The 20,538-nt window shown below is 37.0% G+C and overlaps 1 protein-coding gene across 7 annotated transcripts in view; it reads left to right on the top strand.

Annotated features, from left to right (window-relative positions):
- NUP98 (nucleoporin 98 and 96 precursor) overlaps positions 1 to 20,538 on the top strand; it is a 119,733-nt gene that overhangs the window by 65,210 nt on the left and 33,985 nt on the right. For all 7 annotated transcript variants that reach the window (XM_047824239.1, XM_047824242.1, XM_047824238.1 and 4 more), the window contains 7 exons: positions 278 to 576; positions 3,676 to 3,789; positions 4,611 to 4,749; positions 11,343 to 11,520; positions 12,395 to 12,559; positions 19,400 to 19,582; positions 20,249 to 20,405. In XM_047824239.1, coding sequence (XP_047680195.1) covers positions 278 to 576; positions 3,676 to 3,789; positions 4,611 to 4,749; positions 11,343 to 11,520; positions 12,395 to 12,559; positions 19,400 to 19,582; positions 20,249 to 20,405 — 1,235 coding nt within the window. The remainder of the gene's footprint in view (positions 1 to 277; positions 577 to 3,675; positions 3,790 to 4,610; positions 4,750 to 11,342; positions 11,521 to 12,394; positions 12,560 to 19,399; positions 19,583 to 20,248; positions 20,406 to 20,538) is intronic.

Raw genomic sequence — 20,538 nt, 5'->3', positions numbered from 1 at the left:
AATCTACAGCCAGTTTTCCTGGGTTAAAATCCCAGCTCTAGCACTTAGAACTTTTTTAATTTGGGCAAGTTACTTTCTTATTCTCTGTCAGTTTTCTTTCCTGTAAAAGAGAATGATAGGAACCTATTACAGAGGGTTACTACAAGTATTAAATAAAATTTTAATATATGGAATTACCTAGAGTAGTCCCGGGCACTTATTAGTAAAAGCTCAGTGAAGGTTGGCTATTACCATTGTTACAAAGAGCTAAGATATTATTTGTTTTCTACCTTTTCAGGTTCAGTTTCCTGAGCAAACCTGTTGATGAGAACCATCAGCAGGATGGAGATGATGATTCTCTTGTGTCACGTTTTTATACTAACCCTATTGCCAAACCCATTCCTCAAACCCCAGAGAGTGCTGGAAATAAACACAACAGCAGTAGCAGTGTGGATGATACCATTGTTGCACTAAACATGCGTGCTGCCTTGCGAAATGGGCTGGAAGGAAGCAGTGAAGAGACCTCTTTTCATGAGGAGTCACTGCAGGATGACAGAGAAGAAATAGAAAATAATGCTTACCATATGCATCCAGCAGGTCAGATTTAGATTGGTACATGAGTAATCTTTTACTAGTCATTTAAGACCTCTTACTTGTCACAGATTTTCAACTTAGTGGAAGTCAGGTATCTGAACTTTTTAATGTTTTTATTGCATTTTCTAGAAGTTAACATTTTAAACCCTTTTCACATACTCTTTGGTTGATTTTTTCTTTTTTTTAATGTTTATTTATTTTGAAAGAGAAAGTGCACTCACATGAGCAGGGGAGGGGCAGAGGGAGAGGGAGAGAATCCCAGGCAGGCTTCAGATTCAATGTGGAGCCCGACACGGGTCTTGATCTCAGGACTGTGAGATCATGACCTGAGCCGAAATTGAAAGTCGGACACTTAACTGACTGAGCCACCCAGGTGCCCCTGCTTTGGTTGATTCTTAATTCACATACTTTCTGTATTTTTGGAGTAAATTCATGTCATTAATTATCCTGGCATAGTTTACAGATCCCAAGTTTTATAGCCACAGAGACTATCCTACTTTTTCTAGCTTTATAAACTCAGATTGCTTACTAGTTTTTTAATTAAAATAGTGATAATTATTATCATATAAGGGTTTGAGATATGAATTAGCATAGTATATAAACCATAGTGACTGAAATGTGTAGGGATTCAAATGGTATACGTTGTTATGGTTATTTATTATCACCTCAGTTCTGTGCTTTTCTTTCGTTTCCCCCAACAATGAACGGATTAGTTTTTCCCAACTGATCTATGAAACAAAGAATGTAAACTACAAGATTATAGTGTCTTAATTGTTTACTTAAAGCTTGCCTTTTTTTCTTTGTTGACCTAATATCTCGTTGTTGTTGTTGTTGTTTTAATTTTTTTTTAATGTTTATTTATTTTTGAGACAATGCAAGAGACAGAGTGCAAGCAGTGGAGGGGCAGACGGAGGGAGACACAGAATCTGAAACGGGCTCCAGGCTCTGAGCAGTTAGCCCAGAGCCGACACGGGGCTCAAACTCATGAACCATGAGATCATGACCTGAGCCGAAGTCTGACACTTAAATGACTGAGCCACTCAGGCGCCCCTGTTGTTGTTGTTTTTTAATGTTTATTTATTTTTGAGAGAGAGTGTGGGCAGGGGAGGGGCAGAGAGAGAGGGAAAGGGAGAATCCCAAACAGACTTCATGCTGTCAGCACAGAGCTTGACACGGGGCTCAAACCTACAAACACAAGATCATGACCTGAGCCAAAATTGAGAGACGCTTAACTGACTGAGTCACACAGGCACCCCTCATTTGGGTTTTGATTAATGTAATCACATTCCCTTTTTTTTTTTTAACAGGTACAATTTACATATAGTGAAGTGCACAGATATTAAGTGTTGATTTTGACATATATATACTGAATATATATAATGGAAACTGGAAAGTTTTTATGTCCCCGTCCCCAGAAGTTGACCACAGTCTGGTTTCTGTCACATAGATTAGTTTTGCCTATTCTTGGACTAATACTATATATATTCTTTTTGACTCTATAATTTTTATCAGATTTAATCCACAATATGTCAACAGTTCATTCTTTTTTTATTGTTGAGTAGTAATCCATTACTATAAATATGCCACATTTGGTTTATCCATTCTCTGTTAGTGAACATTTGAGTTGCTTTATAGTTCATCTTGCAGTGTCTGTAACATTTTTCTGTACCTAATCATTTTACTGCCTTCACATATATTTTCTGGTCACTTGGTGCCCTGTGAAAACAACTTTATATTTTATTTGTGTGTGTATCTGCATGAATTCATTATGATACTACATCGGTTTTTCAAATACCCAGTCTAGATTTTTTTTTTTAATTGCTCTTTGTTTTCTCATTGACCTTATTTGTCACCTCTCATTTTAAAGTTCCATCCCCAGGGACACTATAACAACTCTCTAAACATTGCCAGTAGAGAAACACATTAAGTATACGAGTGGGCATTGCAGGAGGATGAAGTTTGATCTGATATTAGCCTTAAATTCTCTCACAAAGCAAGTTAGCCTAATTTGTACCTATAAATGGGACAAGGGGTGATTACAACAAGCATACCAGTGTTCTGTTTCCTTGAATTCTTCAGAAATCTACTTAGTTAATACTTTTAAAAATAACACTAATTTAGACCTTTTTTTGTTTTTATTTTTAAATAACACTAATTTAGATGTTTTAAGTTTCCATTTGTCCTTGGGACTTTCTTATGTAGGATTTTTCTTTTTCTTTTTTTTCTTTTCTTTTCTTTTTTAATTTATTTTGAGAGAGAGACAGAGAGCAGGGGAGGGGCGGAGAGAGAGAATCCTAAGCAGGCTCTGCACTGCCAGCATGGAGCCCAGCACCGCTAACATGGAGCCCAGTACGGGGCTCGAGCCCATAAACTGTGAGATCATGACCTGAGCCTAAACTAAGAGTCAGACACTTAACTGACTAAGCCACACATGTGCCCCTCGTGTCAGATTTTTCATCTTGATTTTAGCTCTTTACTTAGGGATGTAAATTTGAAAGATAAAAGGGGTTTATGGAAGACAGGCTGTAAAGTAACACGTATTGACTTTGGAGTTATAGCTCTGCCTATACCGCCGAATTACTTTGTAATCAAGGCAGGTTCTTTACACATTGGGTTTTGGAATTTTCATCCGTAGAATAAAAGAAAAGTATCTTAAGTAACCCTTTCTCAGAACTCATTTTGTGGATTATGTTTCATAGTATAGTATGTTAATGGAGGCCGTATGAAGTTTCTCTGGTTAATTAGCGTGAGAAACACTGGATTAAGTGAAGTTAAATAGACTTAATTATTTGACAAGTTCTCAGAGCCTGTAACATACTATCATGTGCATGTTTCCCAAACTTACTTGACCAGGAATCTTTAAACAAAAAAAACCACACGGTTTCTCTTAGGCACATAGTGTTCCTTAGAAAATCAGTTTGGAAAAATGCTTTATTCCTGTATGTTTTCTCTTTATTTAATAATTTATTTAGTTACTGATTGTTTCAGATTATATTAGCTTTTAGATTATTATTTTTCAAAAAGGAAAAAGTGAAATATAAAAATTCCTCTACCTAAGGACAATTACAATTAATACTATATTTGCTGTTTCTTTTGTCATAGGCATTGTTCTCACTAAGGTTGGTTACTACACTATTCCATGTATGGATGACCTTGCCAAAATTACCAATGAAAAAGGAGAATGCATTGTCTCTGACTTCACTATTGGTCGTAAAGGTGAGTGTGAACGTAGAAGTTTGTAGTGTTTAAGCCAAAGATCTTCACCTTATTTTTGTAATTAAGTAAAAGAAGCTCTTGATAGCTGAATCCATTTCTTTTTTCCCTATACTTGGACCCACCTTGACCTTCATGGTAAACACTTTGACAAGTAACAAAATAAGCTTATAATCGTGTAACATTCTTTGGTAACTGTTTGGCTCATTGGAGTTTTCTACAATTAAAGAAAGTGAGCAAGAAAATACTAAGAGAAAATTTAGTAATAAAAGATGGAGTAGTATTTAGGTTTAACTTCATACTAAGTTAATACAGATAACTTTTTGGGGGGGGGAATCTCATCTTGCTGTATTGTATTTTCAAAAGGGCTGTCAGGTACACTGAAAGCTAGGTACTAAGTAAGGGTTGTTTCAAATGTAGCAGTAGTACAGATACTTAGAAGAGATCTAAGAAGGCTGTTTTGAGGATAAGTGCTATAGAAATGTAGATGTTAAACTAGATAACTGTGTTTGATGTCACCCTCTAATACATACTATGGATGAAATAACACAATGAAAGTACTTACCAGATGATTTAAAATGTTCATGTTTAGCGACATCTGGCTGGCTCAGTCGACAGAGCATGTGACTCTTGTTCTCTGGGTTGTGAGTTTGAGCCCCATGTTGAATGTAGAGATGATTTAAAATTGTTAAGAAAATTAAATAAAATCCTGATTAATGTTTAAAGCTGCTTGCTTCCTCTGATTATTTAGTCACTGGGAGTATAAAATAGATTATTTGCCTTCTATACAGGATGAGTTTTTAACTATTTGCTTTGACTTGTAGGTTATGGTTCAATCTATTTTGAAGGAGATGTGAATTTGACAAATCTAAATTTGGATGATATTGTGCATATTCGAAGGAAAGAAGTGATTGTCTACTTAGATGATAACCAAAAACCACCTGTGGGTGAAGGGCTAAATAGGTATGAATTTATTTATGTATTTAGAAAAATCTGCTTGGGGTGCATAGGTGGCTCAGTCAGTTAAGCGTCTGACTTTGGCTCAGGTCATGATCTCACAGTTCGTGGGTTCAGGCCCTGTGTTGAGCTCTGTGCTGACAGCTCAGAGCCTGGAGCCTGCTTTGGATTTTGTGTGTGTCTCTCCCTCCTTCCTCCATTCGCATTCTCTTTCTCTCAAAATAAATAAACATTGAAAAAAAATTTTAAGGAAAAAAAAGAAAAAATAATCCACTAAATCACATTTTTTTATATTATATACATTTTCCTGCAACTTGCTTTTTTGACTTACTGTACAGTCTGATTGTTTCTTTAATTTAAAAGTAAAAATGGTAAAGAAATGCTACACTATGACTTTTTTTTGACTCCTTTTCCCTAATATCATCAGGACCAACTGTTACTTTCCCAAAACACTTTTTAATAGTACTTTTTTTTCTTGTGTCTGCTATGATCATTTTTAACTCTCTTTATTGTAATTGGAGAAACTATCTTCGGATACCTGTTCAGACACATGAAAGAGCCACAGGTAAAATAATTTATGTTCACAACCTACCAAGTGTGAAGAAGTGGAAATTCAGAATAGCCCTATAAGTATAATAATTTTTAGATATTTCCTATTGTAGCAGTATTCTCATACAGGGAGTCGTGACCCTGAAGCTTTCCTTTCCAGGAAGCAACTTTATTTGTGCCGGCACGGCTCAGTTGGGTTCGTACACGAAGAACTGAGCCCCAAATGCCGCCTGGTATAGTTTTTAATACATTTTCTATTTCTTTGTCTCTCTTATATGGTAACACACAAACATGTAGTCTGATTAAGTGGTCTCATGTTACAAGGTCATGAGGGATGTTGTCACATACACATATAGCCAGGCTGCCTTGAGGGTTTTTTTTTTTTTCTCTCTCTCTCTCTCCCCTTAGGGGACCCTACCAACCATAATAAGGAAATTGAATCAGTAATCAAAAAATACAGCCCCCCCCCATGCCCCCAAAAGCCTTCAACCACATGACTTCAGACTACAGATCAATATCCTTGATGAATACCGAAGTAAATATCTTCAACAAAATATACATTTGACCCTTGAACTGTGTGAGCCCACATACATGGGTTTTTTTAATAGTACAGTACTGTAACTGCATTTTCCTTACGATTTTCTTAACATTTTATTTTTTCTAGTTTACTTTATTATAATACAGTATATAATCACATAACATATGAAATATGTGTTAGTCAGTGGTTTATGTTATCAGTAAGGCTTCTAGTCAACTAGGCTATTAGTAGTAAAGTTTTGTGGGAGTCAGATACACAGATTTTCAACTGCACAGGGGGTTGGTACCCAACCCCAGCATTGTTCTGTCACCAGTTGTATTAGCAAATGGATTTCAGTAGTACATCGGGAGGATTTTACACCATGACCAAGTAGGATTTATTCCTGGAACACAAGGAAGGTTCAACATAGAAAAATTGATCTTGTAATACATCATGTTTGTAAAATGAGTGAAGAAAATCACATGATAATCTCAACTGATGAGAAAAAGCATTTTGACAAAATACAATACCCTTTTATGAGAAAGCCACGCAACAAACTAGAGATAGAGGAAAACTATCTCAGCTTAATGGAGGCCATGTTTTCAACATCCACAGAAAATATGCTCAGTGGTGGAAGAGTGAAAGCTTTTCCTCGCCACTTTTATTCAATATAACTGCCAGGGCAGTTATGCAAGGAACAGAAATACAAGGTATCATCCTGGGGGCCCTGGGTGGCTTAGTTAAGCATCCGACTCTTGATTACAGTTCGGGTTATGATCTCACAGTTGTGAGATTGAGCCCTGCGTTGGGCTCTGTGCAGGTCATGGAGCCTGCTTAAGATATTCTGTGTCTCTCTCTGTCTCTCTGTCTGTCTCCCTCCCTCTCTCTCTCTCTCTCTCTCTCTCTCTCTCTCTCTCTCTCTGCACCTCCCCTGTGTGTTCCCACCATCTGTCTCAAAAGAAAAAAGGCATCACCCAGATTGGAAAGGAGGAAGTAAAATATCTCTGTTGAGAGATGACATGATCTTATGTGGGAAACCTAAAGATTCCATAAAACAGTTATAAATTCAGCAAGGTAGCAGGATACAAAATTAACTCGCAAAAATCAGTTAAGTTTCTATATACTAATAATGAACAGTCCAAAAAGGAAAGCAATTCTATCAAAAAGAATAAAATATTTAAGAATAAGATTAACCAGGGAAGCAAAAGCTGAAAGAAGACAAACAAATGGTAATTATCTCATGTTTATGGATTGGAAGACTAAATTATTAAGATGTCTATACTACCCAAAGCAATCTACAGATTTAATGTAATCCCTATGAAGATACTAGCAGCATTGTACCTCACATATGTAGTTAAGTTATCTTTGACAAGACTGCCAAAACCATTCAGTAGGGGAAAGAACAATCTCTTTACCAAATGATTCTGGGAAACCTGTATGCAGAAGTATGAAGTTGTACTTTTATACTATATTAAAAAAAAAAAAAAAAAACCTCAAAATGGACTAAAGCCTCAACATAAGACCTAAAACTTACAACACTCTTAGAGTAAAACATAGGGGAAGTTTACATATATGTGTGTGTGTGTGTGTGTGTGTGTGTATGTATATATATATATTTTTTTTTAAGTTTTTAGTTTACATACAGTGTATTAGTTTCAGGAGTACAGTATTCAACACTTCCATACATCACCCAGTGCTCATCACAAGTCCACTCCTTAATCCCCATTATCCATTTAACCCAACCCCCCCCCCCCCAACCCCTCTGGTAACCATCATTTTGTTCTCTGTGGTCAAGAGTCTGTTTTTTGGTTTGCCTCTCACTCTTTTTTCCCTCCTTTGCTTATTTGTTTTTTGAATTCCAGATATGAGTGAAATCATACAGTATTTATCTTTCTCAGAGTAATTTTGTTTAACATAATACTCTCTAGCTCCGTCCATGTTGTTGCAAATGGCAACATTTCATTCTTTTTTTTTTTTTTTAATTTTTTTTCAACGTTTTATATTTATTTTGGGGACAGAGAGAGACAGAGCATGAACGGGCGAGGGGCAGAGAGAGAGGGAGACAGAGAATCGGAAACAGGCTCCAGGCTCTGAGCCATCAGCCCAGAGCCCGACGCGGGGCTCGAACTCACGGACCGCGAGATCGTGACCTGGCTGAAGTCGGACGCTTAACCGACTGCGCCACCCAGGCGCCCATTTCATTCTTTTTTAAGGCTGAATAATATTTAATGGGGTGTGTGGTGTGTGTATATTTCTTTATCCATTCATCAATTGATGGACACTTGAACTGTTTCCATAATTTGGCTATTATAATTATAATACTGTAAACATTGGGATGCATGTATCCCTTTGAATTAGTATTTTTGTGTTCTTTGGGTAAACACCTCGTAGTTCAATTGCTGCATCACAGAGTAGTTCTGTTTTTTTTTTAATTTTTTTTTTAATGTTTGTTTATTTTTGAGAGAGAGAGAGAGAGAGAGAGAGAGAGCACGAGTGGGGGAGGGACAGAGAGAGAGGGAGACACAGAATCCAAAGCAGTCTCCAGGCTTCAAGCTGTCAGCACAGAGCCAGACACGGGGCTCGAACTCATGAACTGTGAGATCATGACCTGAGCTGAAGTCAGACGCTCAACCGACTGAGCCACCCAGGCACCCCAGAGTAGTTCTATTTTTAACTTTTTGAGGAATCTCCATACTATTTCCCACAGTGGCTGCACCAGTTTGCATTCCCACCAACAGTGCAAACAGGTTCCTTTTTCTCTGCATCCTCGCCAATACCTGTTGTTGTTTCCTGTGTTGTTGATTTTAGCTATTCTGACAGGTGTGAGTGATATCTCATTGTAGTTTTGATTTGCATTTCCCTGTTGATAAGTGATACTGAGCATCTTTTCATGTGTTTTGGCCATCTGTACGTCTTCTTTGGAAAACTGTCTATTCATGTCTTCTGTCCATTTTTAATTGGATTATTCATTTTTTGGGTATTGAGTGTTATAAGTTCTTTGTGTATTGTGGATACTAGCCCTTTATCAGATATGTCATTTGCAAATACCGTCTCCCATTTCTTAGGTTGCCTTTTGGTTTTGTTGATTGATTCCTTCATTGTGTAGAAGTTTGTTATTTTAGTATAGTCCCAATAGTTTATTTTTTATTTTGTTTCCCTTGCCTCTGGAGACATACCTAGAAAGAAGTTGCTGTGGCCACTGTTAAAGAAGTTAACTGCCTGTGTTCTCTACTAAGATTTTTATGGTTTCAGGTCTCACATTAAGTCTTTAATCCATTTTGAATTTATTTTTGTGTATGGTGTAAGAAAGTGGTCCAGTTTTATTCTTTAGCATGTTACTGTCCAGTTTTCCCAACACCATTTTTTGAAGAGACGTTCTTTTTTTAAATGGTTGTTTATTTTTAAGAGAGAGGGAATAGGGGGAAGGGCAGAAAGAACGGGAGACGGAAAATCCCAAGCAGACTCCTTGTTTCCAGCACAGAGCCTGATGTGTGGTTCAAACTCACTAACCATGAGATCATGATCTGAGCTGATGGAAATCAAGAGTTGGGACAGTTAACCAACTGAGCCACCCAGGTGCCCCAAGGCCTTCTTTTTACCATGTCATTATATTTTGACAAGGATTTACTGAATACAACACTAAAAGCATAGGCAACAATAGTAAAAATGAACAAATTAGACTACATTAAAATATAAGAACCCTGTACATCTAAGAACACGTGCAACAGAATGAAAAGCCAACCTGCAGAATGGGAGCAAACATTTACAAATCATATTTCTGGTAAGTGGTTAATATGAAGAACTATATCTCAACAACAACAAAAATACCAAAAAAAAAAAAAAAAAAAAAATGGACAAAGGACTTCAGTACACATGTCTCCAGAGATACAGATGGCCAGCAAACATATGAAAAGGTACTCAACATTGCTAATAATTAGAGAAATGCAAATCAAAACCACAGTGAGCTATCATACCATCAGGATCGTTACTAAGTTTAAAAAAGTTTTGGCAAGAATATGGAGAAATTGGAACCTTTGTATATCTTGGTGGGAATGTAAAATCGTTCAGTTACTATGGAAAAGAGTATGGTGATTCCTCAGAAAATTAAAAATGACCCATCAGTTTCTAAAGAATTGGAAGCAATATACACATATATGTGTATATATGTGTGTGTGTATGTATCTAGATATATACGTATATCTATATATGAGTATAGATATAGATATGTAGATGTGCATATAGATATAGATATATAGATGTATATATAGATATATATCCTGGAGATATATCCAGATGGATTGGCAGCAGGATCTCACAACCATGAGTGATTACACACCCATGTTCATAACAGTGTTCATAATAGCAAAGAACTAGAAGCAACCCAAATATTCATTGACAGATGAATGGATAAACAAAATCTTTTTACACACAATGGAATACTATATAGCCTTAAAAAGGAAGGAAGTTCTGACACATGCTAAAACACGGATGAACCTTGAGGACATAAATAAACTGGTCATAAAACATAGAATACTGTATGATTCCACTTATTTAAGGCCATCTAAAGAGACAGATTCATAGAAACAAACAATAGAATAGTGGTTGCCAGTGGGTAGAGGTAGGGGAATTGTTTTCTAAGGATAGAGTTTTACTTAGGAAAGGTAAGTTTTGGAAATTGGTTGCACAACAGTGTGGACATACTTACCACTACTGAATGGTATAAAAAGGAAAGGGTTAAGGTGGTAAATCTTAAGATGTAAATTTTGTGTTATATCTTTTATCACACTAAAAAGAATAATGTTTTAAAAAGTCACCTATTAAATATTGTGATTTAATTGTGTTCTATCTGGGGGCACTTGGCTGGCTTAGTTGGTGGAACCATGTGACTCTTGATCTCGGGGTTGTAGGTTCAAGCCCCCACATTGGGCATAGAGATTACTTAACAAAAGGTTTTTTTTAAGTCATCTATTATTATGTACTAGTGACTGTACTAGGTGTAAGTAGTCATACAGAATGAATAGAACACACTCCTTGATCTCACATATTGATATTAGAAGGTGTACCTTACTGCAGTTATAGTCATCTTCCCACTCAATATTTAATGGTTAATATTATGGTATTCCTGTTAGCTCATTCTGGAAGCATTTGTTAGTGGTAGTTGCTGCTATTATTAATGTTGTTAAGTACAACACCACTTTAAGACCTTCACCAAGAGTTAAGTCCTAGATCTGGACTTTTAGCACTGAATTTGATCAAGGATGCATAGCTTAAGTGTCAAAATTTTATTGGAAATAATTGATGTGTCATGGTAGTTTAAAGTAAATGGAGTTTGACTCTTCAACCAGATATTGAGTTAGGTGATGTGGGGGTGATTCCTTGCTTTTAAGCTTATCTACCCTAAGAGGCAGGACACAAGTTTATGTAACACCTGCAGAGTAATTCCAAAGTAACACAGGTACCTTTATATAGATGTTACTTGGCTTTCTGGTCTTAAGTATGGAACATTTACACTTCACTTGGTTGTACATTACAGGAAGGCCGAAGTTACACTGGATGGAGTTTGGCCAACAGATAAAACATCTCGCTGTTTAATAAAGAGCCCAGATCGACTTGCTGATATGAACTATGAGGGCAGATTGGAAGCAGTTTCAAGGAAACAGGGAGCTCAATTCAAAGAGTACCGTCCCGAAACAGGTTCTTGGGTGTTTAAGGTATATAGTCAACTTAACCTAGTTCTTGTAAACTGTAGTAACACTGACAAAATGTGTTAGAAGAGTCTCTCTTAAATTCTTTTCATTTTTACAAATTAGGAAACAGATGTAGAGGTACATTATGATTTGCTCTAAATTACATATGTTAGTTAAACACCAGAATAATAAGGAGCTATAAAAAACTTTTATGCTGATGATTCACATCCTCTACCCCATCCTGTGAGCATGTAGATACACTTCTAAGGAGTGGTTTTTCTAATGTGTGACATCCTTAGAGACATGAGGCAGAATTTTTGTCTCTTGATACCAACTCTTCCTAAATTGTCATTCATTTAAAGATTTTTGGGGATGAAGACATTGACTTCCTCCCTTCCTTGATAGTTTAACCCAGTGGTTTCTTTTCTTCTAGGCCAGTTGGATTATTTAACTAGTTGAAGGTCCTTGTGTAGGTAGTGAACAACTAGGCAGCATATAGAAATGAAAACAGTAGCAGTGTTTCTGGATTCGGTTTCCTGTATTAATAATTTAGTAATTGTACATGAGCAACTAGTACATGTACTAATCATCTAAATCTAGGGACAACAGTAAAGTATGATAGATGACATTGTGCCTTAAATATTATGATCTCTCTCTCTTTTTTTTTTTAAAGCTAATTCTGCAAGATTGTAAGGACAAGTATTGTGGAAGCTCTTAGGAATATAAGTGTTAAAATTGATTTTGTTGATTCTGAGGCGCTTGGCTGGCTCAGTCAGTGGAGCATGTGGCTCTTGATCTTGGGGTTGTAAGTTTGAGCCCCACACTGGGTGTAGAAATTACTTAAAAATAAAATCTTTAAAACATTTTTTTGATTTTGTTGGATTCTTCTCTTCCTTAGGTCTCCCATTTCTCTAAGTATGGCCTTCAGGATTCTGATGAAGAAGAGGAGGAACGGCCATCCAAAACTAGTACAAAGAAGTTGAAGACTGCCCCTTTGCCTCCTGCAGGCCAGGCCACCCCATTCCAGATGGCTCTTAATGGCAAGCCAGCACCTCCACCCCAGGTAGAGACAGGACAGTGAATTTGAATGGAATCCGTGATACAGAAGTTGAAAGCAAGTCATTCAGCTAGTACAAAGCTGTTTTATGACCCCTGGAACTTTGAAGAGTACAAATGTATTGGCAGTCACGTTGAGACAAGTACAAGGGAGGGCATGGTGTGGTCCTGACATCTTTTTTTAAATTGAGAGATTTAAGGAATTCTCATGCTGTTTGGATCATTCCTTCTACAGATTATCATTCTTAAACACCTCCCTCTCTTTCATTTGGACTTGCTGAATTCTCTGCTCAGTGATCAACTTAAGATAGCATTTTGCTTGTGTGGGTTGATACAAAGTAAATTCTACTTTTGTTGACTATCTGATGTGCAGTTTAATCTTGTTCTTTACCTCTGTGGTTTTTTAAAAGTTCAATTCGCTTTCTGCAAGGGTTTTTTAACTCCATTTTTCTCAAGTTGTTTGCTTATACTTCAGGTAACCTCTTAATATTTGTATTTTAACAATACATAATCTTTCTGAATATAGATCAAGTTTTAGAATATAAATGAATTATTTGGCGTGGGGAGAGTAGGGGCTACATTGTTTATTGCAATTACTTGTATCATACTCCTTTTCAGTATTGTTAAGCCAGTATAAACCTTTTGTCCATCTAGGGAAAGGTTTGTAATTTAAATATCAGGTAGTTTCTTTGCCAGCTCATGAAGAGTTTTACTTTCCTTTGGATGTCATTTATATTCAATCAAGTTACAAAAAAATTTTTTTCTTTGCTGCCATACTCCCTCAAAAAAGAGAACTTAATATAGAATTTCTTTGTAAAGCATCCTCTACCTCTCAGCTGCTAAAAGCAGGGCCTTTGGAATTTTTTGTGCTACAATTCTTATGGCTGCTGAAATGTGCGATTTTTATGATTTATTAAATAATTTCTTGGGAGGCATTTTCTGGAGATTGTTGTGTATGTATGTTCATATTTGCGCGTACAAGGTGAGGGGGAGGGTATGATAAAAGTGGGAAATGGGAAATATATTGACTCTTATATTTATAATCTTTGTAGCATAAAACCCCTAAGAAATCTCTTCTGAACTAAAGAAATGCTGTAAATGGACTTGGTTTTCCAGTTTTCCATGTTCATTTTTTCTGAATCATATGCTTTGTATAATCTCTTTCATTCCAAAGTGTTTTTTCATCTTACATTATATGTATTTCTAGAATAAGAGTCAGGTAGCCTTCTTTTCTGCTAATAAAAGTAATTGTTAAGATCCTAAAGATGCAGCTGAGAAAAAAAAAAACTTCATCCGTGGATAGAGCAAATTTACGTAATGTGTCTTGACAACCAGTGATTTTTAGGCTGTTTAATTTCCAGAATACAAATAGTAAGGGAAAACTATACATTTCTATGATGACACTTTCATAGGTGAGAATTTTTAAGAAACTGAGTACCATATAATTTCACAAGAACCAGGTTGTAGGAAAAAGAGACTTCGTAAGGATCAAAATGGGCAAAGAGAATACAGTGAATGGGATCTGTTTCAGATATCTCCTTTGATTGAAGAGAAGTGGGTGGTCTTTGGATGGCAAAAACAGAAATGGGAATAGTGGGTAGAGCTGTTTAGATATTAGGCTAACGTATTGGAACAGTAATGAAGGACTTCCTTCGTATTGCCCAGTGAGATAGGTAGGAAATGGTAGTGGTTGCATAGCTTTTAGTAATTTGCACCAAGACCTACATCTTACTGGGCACGAGGAAAACACTTGAGCCATCTGGACGAACTGGGAACAGACTGCACTGTCTTTTCATCCTAGTGTCAAGATGATTCTCTACACACTGTCACCTGGCCCCCTGGGCAGCTTGATTTCAGGGACATGGTGTTCCTCCACCTCCAGTCTGCCATAGCAGTTTTTTTTTTCTTCCTGTGTACAATTTCAGGTTCTCAGAATTGGGGGCTAGGGGTTTTTTAGGTATTAGGAAGATTCACATTTTTGTTTAATGGTCACTTTATCCCACTGCCTCGTGTATAATATCATTCGTGTCTTTGTAGTTTGTTCTTAAAGCTTTGATTTGCTTCTAAATAGGTAAATCAAAGCAACCAGAAAACATTAAGGTAACTAAATCTTCATGTAGTCTCTTCTGTGCCTTTGAAGTTACAGAAAGTGTTGGCATAAAAACCTTCATCACACAGATAAATTAGGGCAGTTGCAGAAACATTTGGTAGTTAGAACATTATTTCCAAAATGCTGATCTGAGATTTAGTTTTCAGCTGACTGGATCACTCCTTTGGTGACCTTTGATTCCATAGATAGGCATGAGGCTCAGGCATATTTATATTTTAAATGCTTTCCCCCAGGTAATTGAAATATGCATCGAGGCTTCAGAACCATTTGTTTAAAGACCTCAGATAGCACTCAGGGAGAGAGATTTTACCTATAGCTTTTTACCTCCACATCATACTGAACTGTAACTTGTGTTCAGTATCAACACTGAGTAGTTGACTTGCTCAGAAACTTAGCGTTGTTCATTCAGTGAGTACCTTCAAATGAGTTAGGAATTTTTTTCAAGGGAAAAAGTGATTAGGATTTAGAAGAAAATTAACATTTCATCTTGTGTATACTTTTTAAAATTAGTCAATTTTATTTTGGGAGAGAGAGCACCCACATGCCAAGTAGGGGAGAGGCAAAGGGAGAGGGATGGAGAGAATCTTAACCAGGCTCCACGCTCAGCACAGAGCCCGACGCAGGGCTTGATCTCACAACTGTGAGATCATGACCTGAACTGAAATCAAGAGTCAGACGCTTAACCCACTAAACCACCCAGGTGCCCCTTTCTTGTGTATACTTTTTAAAAGTAAAGTGGCAGCTGTCTATATTTATCCACTAAGTAAATGTATATGTGATTATCCATTTTATATTTTTATGTAATATATGATATATATATATATGAAATAATTGTATACCAGAAGTCTTTTTGCTTCAGATATTAGTATTGTCATGTCTTATACTTAATTGTAATATCTCTGAATGTACGTGTAGAAACATACACACTTATTTTGGTGGGCCCTTGAAACCACGACATGGAATCTTTCCTGAGAACACAATAATGGTGACAAGGCTGATTTTCCAGCCAAATGAATATAAAACATTCTTTGCAGTTAGAAAACAAGTTATTCTGGGGGCGCCTGGGTGGCTCAGTTGGTTAAACATTTGACTTTGGCTCAGGCCATGATCTCACTGTTCATGGGTTTGAGCCCCATGTTGGGCTCTGTGCTGACAGTTCAGAGCCTGGAGCCTACTTCAGATTCTGTGTCTCCCATTCTCTCTGTCTCTCTCTCTCTCAAAAATAAATTAAAAAGACATTTAAAAAAATAAAAGCTATTTTGGAAGCTGGCAATGGTAATAGGTATACTATATTAAACTATTTGGCGAGGACAGTATGAATTATTTAAATACCTGTTTGACCATGGATTGGTTGTTTACCCTTTGTTGAATAAAAGGTGTCATGATTTACTTTACCTACTTGAATTACTTTATCTACTGGATTAAGACATGTTTTATCTTTAGGGTATTGGCAGCTTTGTTTGTATGAGAAAGATTCTCTTGAGGTGGAAAGTGGAGGTTTCTAAAATCCCTGAAGGTTTCAGTGATGAAATCTCACCTTCCATGTATCTAAAAAGACAGTTATTTTATAGAAATTATCTGTGTACTTAGGATTTACAATGTATTGTGCTGGTATTTAGACATAAATAAGATCTACTTTCAAGAGATTACAGTATATGAAAGGAATATTCCATTTAGCTGCTTTTCCCAGTATTTGCCTTTCTTTTCCATAGATCTCACAAGGACTCCCTATTTTTTTTTAACTTCCTCAATTCCTTCTGAGCCATCTTTATTATTATTATTATTATAATTATTATTAGTCTACTTTTCTTTCCAGGACTGGTTTTGAAGAAGCACCTGATCTCCCAAGATCGATCAGAAAATAAGTACACAGGCATCTTTTGGGGAAGTTTACCGCAGTTGCTTAGATACACTTTAACAACATTCACTAATGGTTCTAAGAGCTTCCCAGCTCCTCATAGTTTCTAGTAATTCACTTCTCCCTTACTTATTACACAATACCTCAGAGCTTTAAAGTCTATGCATGAGAGTGGAGCAAATAAAACCTTGATCCTTACTTAGCATACTTCTGAAAAATATGCTGGGTCCCTTAGGTCTCCATTCGAGTTACTTGAAATACCTTCGTTTTGCCTTAAAGTGTTCTAAGTGAACATCTCTTGCTGCTGTTATTTCTTCGTTGAGTAGTGTAAGTTGAAACCATTCTCTCCTTTTTTCCTTTTCTCCCACGCATCCTCACTCCTTGTTCTTTCATGGTTATTAACTGCCCTTTCTGCTGTATGCCAGGCACTACACTAGGCAGTAGATTTGACAAAATGGTGAATGTTGAATTTAAAATGTGCTTGTGATAGATACAGAAAACAGTAGGCCGTAATCTCTGTTTTCAAGCCTTGACAATATGGTGGGACAGACATCACATATGCAAGAATTTATAGTATATCATGATAGATCATAAAAAATAGGTTTAGACAGAATGTAATGGGAACCCAACAGTGGGAGGGTATTCTAACTGATAGGTTGACACATAGGATATGGAGTAGTTTAATAGCTTCCTAAAGTGAATTGGTTAAAAACTCTAATATACTAGGGACGCTTTGGAGTTACAGTGTTCCCATAATTCTTGTAAATAAAATGGGAGCATTGTGACCAGGGCTACTTTTTATTTTATTTTTTTCCAGAATTGTAGAGCATAAAGGTAGTCGCACTTGCCTTTAGCCTCTACAGTAGGTAAAAAAGTATCATTTTTGCCTTTCATCATTATCTAGTTTTGTTAGAGCTGTCCTTTGGGAATGTTCATATCTTCAGTTGCAATTCCCTATGCATCCAACATTTCAGTTTTTCTACACTTATAAATGAGAGCAGTCATTCTTTCAGTAAGGGTAAGTGTTAAAGGAATGCAAGGGAATAGCTAATAGACCATTAAAAATAAAGTTGAAAAAGTTACACTAACGATTGTTTCTTTGTTCAAAGTAATCAAGAAATTATTTATTTACTTTTAATGTCTATTGATTTATTTTGAGAGAGAGCATGAGCAGGGAAGGGGCAGAGAGACAGAATCCCAAGCAGGCTCTGTGCTCCTAGCACAGAGCCTGACATGGGGCTCAGTCCCACAAACTGTGAGACCATGACCCAAGCCGAAATCAAGAATCAGACACACAATTGACCCAAGTGCCCCATGAAATTATTTTTTTAAACTACCTTTTACACATTAGCATCTATTTGAGGGTTAGCATGAAATAGGCCACTTAGGAAGATAAACCAAAAATTTTGGAAGATTAATAATCTATAAATGATACCATGATAAGAAAAATAAGTGGTAAAACTTTTTGATTTTGAGAATGTTTCATAAGTTGGCTTAGCCACTTGTCACCGTTTTACCAGGTAATATGCAGGTTTAGGACATACTTAATTTGTACTGAAATGGTTATTTTACAGTGGGCTTCAGGTTGATGAGTTATTTACCTTTTCAAATCATAAACTGGTAGTCATGGGTATATCTTGAAAACTCCTTAATAAATGTAAATATAACTCTTGGAACTTGAACATAAAGGAATTATTCCTAAATTAAAATTGTTTCTAAGAGGCTACCTGGCTGGCTCAGTTGGTAGAGTGTGGAACTTTTGATCTCCCGGTTGTGAGTTCAAGCCCCACGTTGGGTGTGGAACCTACTTTATTTAAAGAAAAAAAAAATTTTTTTTTAATTTTTTTAATTTTTTTTATTTTTTTCAACGTTTATTTATTTTTGGGACAGAGAGAGACAGAGCATGAACGGGGGAGGGGCAGAGAGAGAGGGAGACACAGAATCGGAAACAGGCTCCAGGCTCTGAGCCATCAGCCCAGAGCCCGACGCGGGGCTCGAACTCACGGACAGCGAGATCGTGACCTGGCTGAAGTCGGACGCTTAACCGACTGCGCCACCCAGGCGCCCCTAAAGAAAATTTTTTTTAATGTTTGTTTATTTTTGAGAAATAGTCCGAGACACAGTGCAAACAAGGGAGAGGCAGAGAGAGAGGGAGATACAGAATCTGAAGCAAACTCCAGGCTCTGAGCTGTCAGCACAGAGCCCATTGCAGGGCTCTAACTCACAAACTATGAGATCATGACCTGAGCTGAAGTCAGACACTTAACCAACTGAGCCACCCAGGCGCCCTGGTGTGGAGCCTACTTTAAAAAAAAAAAAAAAAAAGTTTCTAATATTACTTTGTTTTTTCCTTTTGGGAATTAGGGTAGGCATTCCTCATATGTTACATGGTACTGCATATGTAGATTCCAGCTAACCTTTAGGATTTAGTCATAGAAAAGATAAAAAAATGGAAAATTACTTGAGACTTTGATATTTGTACCTTTTATTCTCTTTTCCCAATGGCTTCTGGCTACAAGGCAATGTGAGGGCAGGGTCACCCTGTGTATATCAGAAAATTATATTTGCTAGCTGTATCAGGTAAGGCATAATCTTTGTCTGAAGACCACGATTTGTTCAGTATGGGGCTTACGTTCCAGACACCAGACCTTAACATATTACAAAAGGGTGATTTCATGTATCCATATTTAGATCTCAAGTACATATAGGGGGATTTGGGGTAATTATTCCTAAATCCTTTTTAGCAAATATGTTACCTCACACTGTCTTAGAATGGACAGAATCTAGTATTACAATATCATATTCTGAATAACTATAGAAGCTCTGTGTCTATTTGGTATAATTTAATGCTGCTTCCCTGATCTTTCTGCTGTCTACAGAGCCAGAGCCCAGAGGTGGAGCAGTTAGGGAGGGTTGTGGAACTGGACAGTGACATGGTAGATATCACCCAGGAGCCAGTTTTGGATTCCATGTTAGAAGAGTGCGTGCCTGAGGATCAGGAACCTGTGTCTGCCTCAACACACATTGCATCTTCACTGGGAATTAATCCACATGTCTTACAGGTGAAGTCCTAACCCACCCTTACTACAACAGGAAGCCAAACTAATGTTTACCTCCCTTGCATCTAATCAGGCCTCTTCCTTGATTATTTACTGAAGAGCATTGAGTGGTCATTGGAATGAAGAAAAACCAGAATATGGTCCATATTTGGGCCTCATTTTTCCGTTCTGGGAGGGAAAGCTATATTGAGATTCAGAACACGTGGATTCTAATCCGAGTTCTATAACTATTACTGTGTGACTTTAGGCGAGTCATTTAACATCTGTGAGCACAGATTTTTCTCTGTAGGGTGGTTTTGAGGCTCTCAAAAGTGCTCCATAAAAGTTTTAATAGCCTAGTAGATAACAGGTTTCTTTAAACTCTGTCTCAATTTCTTTTGCCTATGCCTTTTGGCATGTTATAAGTTTAGCCTTTGTCTTATTTTCAAAGTTAATCATCCTGTAAACAGGTGAGCAATTGCTGTGTGCCAGACTTTGGTGGGACTCTAGATATAAGAGGAATGTTCTATAACTTAAATTCCTCAGGCACATGCAGCCACACCGATATTATAGTAGCTCTGGACACAGCCTTCAGGCAGAGCAATTTACTGGTTGTTGTAAACTGCATTTTTCTTTTATGGCCTTTGGATTCCAGGGAACACATTCATTCTATAGATATTGCCTTTTTAGATCATGAAAGCATCATTGCTTGCTGATGAAGAAGATGTAGATACGGTCATGGATCAACGCTTCAGTCACCTTCCTTCTAAAACAGATACTTCTCAAGAAATCTGTTCTCCCAGACTCCCCATTTCAGCATCCCACTCGTCAAAATCCCGTTCTTTAGGTACTGTAAGTGATGCTGTTTTACAAGAAAACTGTAAAGTCCTGCTTTTCACATATCTTCTTCTAAGCTGAGTCAACTTTTCTAGCAAATATCCCCCTAAAGGCATATGACATAAGGATGCCAAGAGGAAATG

Source organism: Prionailurus viverrinus, chromosome D1, assembly GCF_022837055.1.
Source record: "Prionailurus viverrinus isolate Anna chromosome D1, UM_Priviv_1.0, whole genome shotgun sequence".
NCBI classification, from domain to species: domain Eukaryota; kingdom Metazoa; phylum Chordata; class Mammalia; order Carnivora; family Felidae; genus Prionailurus; species Prionailurus viverrinus.
Note: the sequence above shows the minus strand (reverse complement) of the source record. Positions and strands in the feature narration are given on the sequence as shown.